At 34.2% G+C, this 9,340-nt stretch overlaps 1 protein-coding gene across 1 annotated transcript; it reads left to right on the forward strand.

Annotated features, from left to right (window-relative positions):
- The first annotated feature begins 5,689 nt into the window (after positions 1–5,689).
- On the forward strand, positions 5,690–8,378 carry LOC124827842 (vesicle-associated protein 3-1-like). The gene is made up of 6 exons (XM_047300993.2): positions 5,690–6,109; positions 6,200–6,270; positions 6,495–6,576; positions 6,682–6,797; positions 6,888–6,971; positions 7,873–8,378. Exons 1-6 carry the CDS (start codon positions 6,058–6,060, stop codon positions 8,059–8,061), a joined length of 594 nt encoding a protein of 197 aa, XP_047156949.2. The 5' UTR covers positions 5,690–6,057; the 3' UTR covers positions 8,062–8,378.
- The last annotated feature ends 962 nt before the right edge of the window (positions 8,379–9,340 follow it).

The raw sequence follows: 9,340 nt of genomic DNA on the forward strand, positions 1-9,340 counted from the left end.
ACACGCCAATACAGAAGATTCTTGTCCATCACGGATTTTTTTCCATTTCATTAATCTAATTAATGTGTGATATATGATGTTCCACATGTAGATTATGGAGTTTGGAGCTGCAAACAACTTACGTTAAATGAACTCCTCTTAAGTTATTTTATTTATATTTATCATTGGTAAAGTATTATATTTTATTGTGTTTTTAATCTTTAAATAATGTATATGTATGATATGGAAAAAGAAATAAGTAAAAAAGAAATTGTTGTGTATGTGGATAAATTAATGGAGGAGGTAACACGAAGTTGAATAAGTGTATCTTGGAATCATCATGAAATTGTGCTGCATGGCTTTGATTTATTCTTACCATAACTAGGTTCTCTTCCTTCGAATTGTCATTCACAATAATTTTTAGGCATAATACCCAATTTTGTCCCCACTTTGGTTCGAAAATCTCAAGTTAGTCCCTTTATAGAAAAGTGAGTTGAATGAATCCTTACTTGTAATTAATTAACTCTAATGAGTCCTTTCCGTTAAATAGAAGGAAACGGAGTTAGTGGACTGATGATGTGGCAGTTGTCTTTGATGATGTGGCAGTTGTACCTCACTAAAGTATTAGCTTTCTTGAAAGTTGTTTGTGGGTATTGACTTTTTGCTCTTTGCCAAAGTTAAGTGTTTTTTTTTAAGGGATTGGGTCATGGTGGTTGTGTTTTTTTTTTCTCTGAAGAAATTCGAGCATTGCTTGTAGAAGGGTTGATCTGAAAATTGAAATTTTTTGTTGATGCTTGATCTGGGGTGCTGTGTCGAGTTTGTTTCTGGAAAGCATAGGAATTTGGAGTGATGGTGGTTTGAGAAAGTATCAGAGGAATGGTGATGGAAGTGTTTAACTAGTACATTTTGCTTTTGAGGGAAGATTTGTGTCGTGATGGCTTCAACCAACCCTTCTCCAAATGCTTTCCCTGTTGCAGTGCCTCCTGCAGTGCCTCCTGCAGTGCCTCCTGTTCTTGGTGGTATTTTATCACCACCACCTTCTTCATCTTCTCCAACCAATTCCTCCAACCCCCCATCATCTCTCAATTCTTCCCAGCCCCATCATTACCACAAAAGAGAGTTAAAATAAATTAAAGAATGTAATAATCGAGTAAAACCTAAGCAACGTGGTTCAGAAAAAAAATGAATGAGTAAAAAGAGAGGGGAAAATGTTCGGTGGTGATGCTGGAGATGAAAGAACCCTTCTTAGAAGAGGGAAAGAAAAAAAGGGAGTGGTGGCGTCGGTGGAGAAGCAAGCTCCGGCGAGGGCAGCGGTGAATCTGGGCCGCGAGCGGAGAGAGAAGAAGCGTCGCAGCCATCTAGGTCCTGGTGACGTGCGGCGGCGTGGGATCCGTCCGCGGTGGCTGAATCGAGGCGCGACAAGGATGGATTCGGAGCAGATCTGGGGCGTACGTGAAAAGCGAGGTCCTCCCTCGCACGCGAGAAGGAGGGGCTGGAGCGGCGTCCGACGATGGCCGTCCGTGGAGAGATGATAATGAAAATGTAATATGATTTTTCTCGGGATGAATTTGATTATAGAAAATTAGTGAAAATGTAATATGATTTCAAGATTGTTGACAGAAGATTCAGCTAAGGTATGAAGATGCATAAAGAATTCTCTTGTGAAATCTCTACGACTCCTTGAAACAATTTCACTAATTTCAGATGGATTCTCTTTGATCATTAGGATAAGTTCATTGTGTCTCTGCAACTCTTCATCTATCTGAAGAAGAGGAGTATTAAATGACTTTGTGAATGCCATAAATAACAATTTAAAGGATTGGTATAATATTTAGACATACAACGTTTCCATTAATGACGTTTCTTTGTTATAGGGGTGGAGGATAAAAGGTTAGATAGAACAGAACTGTGCCAGATTGATTTTAATTAGTCACCACCCATATCATGATGACAGAGTGATGGGTATAATTTTCAATATCAAAATAAGCAATGAAAGACCTCTTTAAGCTTCTTTCCAAGCCAGAGCAGTTTGTTCTTCAGCACTGGATTGTCTATGGCATCTGCCTTGTCCTGACAGTGTCTAAAGAAATGGGGCCTAATATTGCTCCACTTTTTGTTTAAAATTAAAAGCTTTCTCCAATCGGTCTCGTGCAGCATGAAAGACTCGATTAGCTTGTCAGAATCTCTAAAGATAATTAAGACACCTCACCAAAGACAACTGCCACATCATCAGTCCACTGACTCCGTTTCCTTCTATTTAACGGAAGGGACTCATTAGAGTCAATTAATTACAAGTAAGGATCCATTAAACTCACTTTTCTATAAAGGGACTAACTTGAGATTTCCGAACCAAAGTGGGGACAAAATTGGATATTATGCCTAATTTTTATTATAAGTTCGATTTTCGACGAGGAAATGTGAAACTAACGACGACGAATCTTAGTGTACTCCATGCGGGTAGCCTGCCCCAAAGGTGTGGCTGACTTTCTCGTCAAAGAAGAACCATTGTCACGGACTTGATGTTGTCTATCGTGCCATCAAACTTCTTCACGAACTTGATGCTGACTACGTTGATGATGCATACAACAACGTTAAACAATCAAACATGAACTCATGAATACAATCCTAAGGGGACAAAGAAACCAGTTATAAACGAAGGAGTCAATATGATAGGAAGATGTAAGTAGTAAAGGAAATTTGATATGTTTAGTTCTTCATGGCATAGAAAAAAATAGAATTTATTTGGTCGAGAAATTGACTAGAAGCAGGAAAATTGCGAGAGGTGATTGGTAACACAGTAATTAACCAGACGAATCGTGTTGCATTGGCAATGTATTAATGATTATGAAGCAATGGGAAAAAAGAGGTTGAGTGAGCTTTTTTAGAATGACGACACTTTCCACTTCCATGTTCATAATTTGGAACACTATTTATTATGAACTGAACTTCAGGTCTTTTCCTCATCTTCGAATCTACGTCAGGGGAAGTCCTTGACAAATGTGGATCACGTGCACATAAAAAAATTATTACGCAACAGAACGAGACGTAATAGTAAAATACATATTTGGTGACGTGATATATAAATATAATAAAAATAAACCATTAAAAGTGTTAATAATATCCAGAATCGATAACGTTGTTTTAAAAATTTAATAAAGGTACAGTGGTGAAGTATTTTGACGTAGCAGTGATTGCGTGAAAGAGGGTTAAAAAGTTGAAGTTCCGATAAGGTGACGAGGCGCTGACTCGTGGTGTTTGAAGTCTGGATACAGCTAGCTCTGTTGTCCCCATTGCCCCACACGTGTGCTTCTTTCTAGACACTTCGCCAATCACCTCCGCAGAGAAACTGTGGGATACACGCTTTGAATTGTTGAAGAAACGGGGTTACGAGATGGGCCTAATACCCAGGGAGGAGGATCGTATGGGCCTAAGGGCCTGAGTTTGGGTTGTGTGTTTGTGGTGAGAGGTGCATGGACACCAACTTGAGATACGGTGGTAGTCCTGAGAAGAAGCACTTTGTTGTCGCGTTAGCAGCAACAAATAAAAGAGGGACCACTCTGAAAACCTATCATAGCCTATTCTGAATTTTACAACACTTCTCTTCAACTTTGCGTCTTCAAATTCAGAGCCTTTTCTGCTCTCTCTGCTAATGTCTTCCCATCGTAATCAAAATGCTCACCGCCCCACAACACCCATCCACAGATCAGACTTCTATTAGGTTCCATTGCGGAAATGCAATTCCAAATAATAATACTTTTGTTCAGATTTCTTAATTATCATTCTTAATTATAGAATATGTTGACACATGACTATGTATTAGGTTCGGTAGCTTAATAACTTATTTAAGAGGGCACATAGATTTTCAAACTTAAATATTCACCGGAAGAAAAAAAATACAATATTCGAGATTCTTTCATATTTATTTTCTAATTTTATCTTTTAAATATTCTTTTTATTAAATTAATTATTTTAACAATTTTACTTTTTAAGTAATTATTTCTTTAAATTTAACCCTTTTTTAATTTTATTATAAAATTACCTACAAAATAAATAAAAACTATTTTACTATAAAATTACAAAAAGAAATTAATTTATAACATAATAATAAAATTGATAATATTAATAATTTTATTATATTTTTTATTACCATTAAAAAATCTGAACACATAATGTATATTTTCAATAGTTATAATAATGAGAATCAAATCATAACTCAAGCAAATTACACAATCCAATTTAGATTTTTTTCCCCTCTCTTATCACTGAGTTTTCTTCAAATAATTATCTACTGTAAATTTGGCATATTATGACTAATTTTTAATATGATTTTAGAAATAGTTAGTATAAAATTATACAAATTTAATACACAGGTACGCAACCTCCTGGTGCTTTATTGATGTCGCTTAGTCCCACCGAAAGGTGATTTTGGACTTGCCCCATGATGCCAAATTCCAGGCTGTTATGGTATGCTTAGTATAAAGTTGGTAGCAATGCATCCCTACCATCTTAATCATTAATATCGGTTTAGATGGATAATACCAAATTATCATCCATCTTCCGCAGCTAATTAATATTGCATAATATATTCCATGCACAAAATGAATATGCAATCTTTATCCATATCTTCTAATACTACCCATGTTTTTGAAAAGAAAAAAAAATTAGATACGCCTTTTCTTTTTCATGTTGGTATTAGTTTATTATTAATATTAATATTGTAACAATATCATCCGTTATGGATATATCTTTTTGTTTTTTAATATTTGGGTAATAAATTTCAAGTTCATCATCATACCTATTCACAGCTTAGGTAAGATTTTCAACCTTGTGTGTGACTTTTGTTTGTGTCAAAAGCTGTTTCCGTGCTCACTACGCCTCTTTCCTCTTTTACAATTTGTGATTATGATAGGAATTTCATTACATCGAGTTCACTTTTGGGTAGTGGCAAAATATTTCTTATTAATCTAAGTATGATTTAAAATATTTCAAGATTGATATATTAGTTTGATGGAAATTCTTTGTTAATGTGTAAACATTTGTAAATAGTAGTATAAAGGGCTTTGTATTTGGTTCAAACAGTTTAAGATTTTGGGTTTATATTTGTGTCTATGGTATATTAGTGTTAGAATTTTTTCTTGCACTTCCAAATTTTCTTTTTACCTCCAAACTTTTTCTTAAAATCTAAACTACTTTTCATTCTGATAAGGGTACTTTTTTTGGAGAAGAATTGAAAGAGAAGAAAATTTAGAGAAACATAATCATGGACAAAAAAATGTTTTGGTTATATATATAAAAAAATGTAAAAAAATTCAAGAACAAATGTTTCAAAAAACATTTTCAGATCCAAAAATACTTTTTAAAATATTCATTTCGAAATATATTATTTTATACCTTCTGGAATAAGTATTTTAGAATGTATTTTCAAATCCGGGAATTCCATATTTTATAAGTGAGGTGTAGGAAGCAACACCCATTGTGTGAAAAGCAAATTTGAGGCCGGTTCTTTTTGCACCCCAATATTGCTAAATGATAAGACACTTTTACCCTTAACTTCTTCTCTTTATTCCAGAAGCCATTTTTTTTGTTAGAAGCAAGCATGTCTTACTAAAAAGGTTGAGGAAGTTCCAAAGAGTTGGAACTTCAGAATGTCACTCACTGCTTTTGAATTGATTTTGATCATATTATAGAAAGCTTTGCACTCAAATTGTTTTAGTTTGATTATCGAATTCAATATCCTTTTAATACATCGAACGAACACAATTGATAGATCTGTTATTGCATTTGGTCATGTGATAGTAATCGACGTAATTTTAGTAATACCTTGTGTAGTTCCTTCCTTTGGTTTTTATTTTTATTTTTCTCTGTAACATGGCATAGTTGATAACATGACACGTCTTCTCCAGATTCTTAAATGTATGCATAACTGAAAGTAACTAATTTTATGAAACAGAACATCTATTTTTACGGGATAATATTTATTAACAAATAACTAAAAGGATTGAGTCAAGACTGACATCCCTGTGTGTGTGATCGGAATTCGAATTTCTCTGCGTCCGGACTCCGTCGATCTTCTCCAACATGAGCAGTGGGAAGCTCCTCAACATCGAACCTCTCAAACTCAAGTTCCCCTGTCAGTTTCCCTTCGACTCCTTCTCTCTTTTTTTCTCCTAGGGTTTTCCTCACACTTCTCTCATTTCTTTTCTTCTTCTTCTTGTTTTAGTTGAACTGAAGAAGCATATCTCATGTTCTCTTCAATTGTCTAATAAGACCGATGCTTATGTCGCCTTCAAGGTAGCGCTCAATTTTGCTTTCGTTTTCCTAATTAGTTTGGACAGTTGTTCGATCGTGAGTTTTGTTTTTGCTTCTGTTGTGAGGTCTGGCGGTTTTGATCGCGGCCGGTGAAATTAACGTGGTTTTACGTAATGTAGGATTTAAGCCGCACGTTTTTGCAGTGTTCCTTTGATGACTGCGTGAAATTTGCGTGTTTATGTTTGGATTTTGGTTTCGATTTTCAGGTGAAAACAACCAATCCGAAGAAGTATTGGGTTCGTCCGAACACTGGAATTGTCATGCCGCGATCTACTTGTGATGTTATGGGTACTGATATGATTACTTTGAATGCGAATTGCTACTTTTTGGTTAGTTGTGTTCTATGGCTGAGTAATGAATTGGGATTTTTTTTTTTTTTTGTATAAATGGAAGTTACCATGCAAGCACAAAAAGAGGCTCCGCCTGATATGCAATGCAAGGATAAGTTTCTTCTTCAGATCGTAAAAACTGTTGATGGTGCTAGTAGGAAGGACATCACTCCGGAAATGGTATGTGTTGTGCTAGTTGTTTTTGCATTTCATTTGACATTTTTTGTTATCTGGAATTACAAGATTTATTGTGCTGTTGGGATTGGCTAGTTCAACAAGGAGTCGGGGCATGTGGTCGAGGAGAGAAAATTGAGAGTGGTGTATGTTTCTCCTCCTCAAGACAAATTGGCAGAGGTAAATCAGAAAGGCCTTTCCTTTTTTTGTAAATATATGCAATTGAGTTATTAAGGAACAACCTTATGATTACACTTGGAGAATATCAATTGGATATTAATTTCGCCAAGAGTTGTCTTCAATGTCTGATTTTTCATTTGGAGGTTTTAACAATAACAATAAGTAAACAAAGGCTTTCAGAGATTTCTTGCTTTTTCACAAACTCATTACTTGGAAAGCCTTCTTTTCTTGCTCAACTCTATTCACAATTTTTATTGATATTAGACTTCCAATCAAACCATATGATATGGAAAAACATAGAAATACATTACTCATGTTGATGCCGATTACTCGTTTAAAGATGGTTTTGAGAAACAAATCTTTCTTCAAGTGATGTATGTGCGATGTTTTATTCAGTCAATTTTTTCTATTATATATATGCATTTTGAATCCATTACAGGGTGAATCCATTGTATTCAAACTCTTCTTTGATTTTTGGTGTAAGGAAAAATGATAAACGCAGATTTTCTGCATCAGCTATTGAGTTTAATTTTTTGAACATTTGTGATGGATATGATTCATGTTTGTGTTTCATAATTTAACCCGTTAATTCCATGTATAAGATACTTCAACTTAGGATGTTTCAAAAAGCTGTTTTCTCTCTCCTCTGTAATGATCTGCTAAGAATGCAACCCTTCCTATCAATTACTTTCCTAAAATTTATGTTGGAACAACAGTCTTCCCGGATTTTTGCCAGAATTGTGACCGTGTGTTTCTGTTGTGGATAGCTGAGTATGATTTCATTAGAATTAAAACAAGTACCTTTTTATGTGCCGTCACTGTTGTATTTGATCCTCTTTATATATTACTGTTAGCTTTGGAAGTAAGGAAAGACTTAATGCCATGATTTTACTGCTTGTAGGAGCTACTGAAGCGGGAAGGCAACAAAAGTCGTGGAGGTATCATATGTCATTGGCTTATTAATTGGCTTCCTTGGCATAATAATGGGGTACCTCTTGAAGAAGACCTAAGCAGTTCTGTGCTTCAATTTGATCGTAGTTTCTTTGTTCCTGACTTTCAAGCAATTATGAGAAAAGTGAAAATAGAGTAATTCTGCAGATGTTGAGTTTTCTTTTTCTTTTTCCTGTTTCTTCTCTTTTTTTTGGGGGGGCATAACATTTTTGGAGTAGAAAACATTAGGGAAGTTGTGGGTCTGTGATTAGTCTGATTGTGAACTGACTCCTACTTTCGGTAACATGCATTCTTTTTGTAACTTACCTTTCGTGGTTCATCTATAGTGACTAAATGATAATGTCAAGTTGTCAACTATAACCACGAAAAGAGTAGACAAAAGAGTAGACACAAATGTGAAAGTGACAAGTTTAACATATTTGCAATGAATAAATTATTATTTTCATCTCCATGAAACTTCCGTAGACCATGCTACAAGTCAACATTCTATCATGGTGGTTGTTCTGAAATAATAATAAATACAAATTTATCGGAAGAAAAAATTCTTGATGTAAGACAAGGTTGATTATATGGACTTAGGAAAAAGGAAAAAGAATGTAGTTTTTGTGGCGCATGATGAGCAATATGATGTTAAAGAGGAAAGAAAAAGTGGTTTTGATACAAAGAGACCATGATTGATGTGTTTGGAGATAGAGTTGAGCCTGTTACATTATATAATGTTAAAATAGTCATTTTCATAATGTTTACAGAAAGCTAAAGTAGTATCATATGGAATGTCCTTTGGCTGATAGGCTAGTTCACATCACACAGTTGCCAAAGACATAAAAGTTATAAAACAGTTTCTCTTATTTATTTATTTATTTTCTGTGGTAGCTGCAACGTCAACTACTCCTTTGATAGGTTTTAGCAGAATGAATCGTGCATGGTGTGTTCTAATCTATTTTGTGATTTCATATTTCTTGATTTCCAATGTTGTTTCAATAGACCATTGATGCACTATTCTTGATTGGTCAAATTCCTAGTTCTGGGTAAAGTAAGTAAAATAAAAAAAATGAAAACAAGGAAAGAGATGGTATAACTCTTGTACAATTCCTTTCGTGTGTATTTACATTATATATTTTGACACTCTATCCCAAAAAGACTGTAATTATTATAAGACATATTAACTACATTTACGTTAATATTGTATTTTTTATTTTCTGTAATTTTATTATATTTTTAAATTAAAAATATAAATATTAGAAGTTAATTTTTACATTAATTTATTATATTTGCTTTACTCATTTTCATTTTCATTTTCTTTCTTTTTTGAAATTACTACGGAAAAACATATATCATTTGTTATAACTTTCGCATAATCTCTTAACATTATTTATCTAAGAAATGATAAATGTTTGTGAAGCATACATGCATGACCA

The sequence above is a fragment of the Vigna umbellata genome, chromosome 1 (assembly GCF_029865625.1).
Source record: "Vigna umbellata cultivar VRB3 chromosome 1, Vumbellata_1.0, whole genome shotgun sequence".
In the NCBI taxonomy this organism is placed as follows: Eukaryota; Viridiplantae; Streptophyta; class Magnoliopsida; order Fabales; family Fabaceae; genus Vigna; species Vigna umbellata.

Excerpts from the sequence above, each read along its gene's own strand:
- LOC124827842 (XM_047300993.2), top strand. The coding sequence starts at position 6,058 with ATGAGCAGTGGGAAGCTCCTCAACATCGAACCTCTCAAACTCAAGTTC. Across the intron at positions 6,110-6,199 it reads TCTCAAACTCAAGTTCCCCT|TTGAACTGAAGAAGCATATC; the intron begins GTCAGTTTCCCT and ends TTCTTGTTTTAG. Across the intron at positions 6,577-6,681 it reads ATCTACTTGTGATGTTATGG|TTACCATGCAAGCACAAAAA; the intron begins GTACTGATATGA and ends TATAAATGGAAG.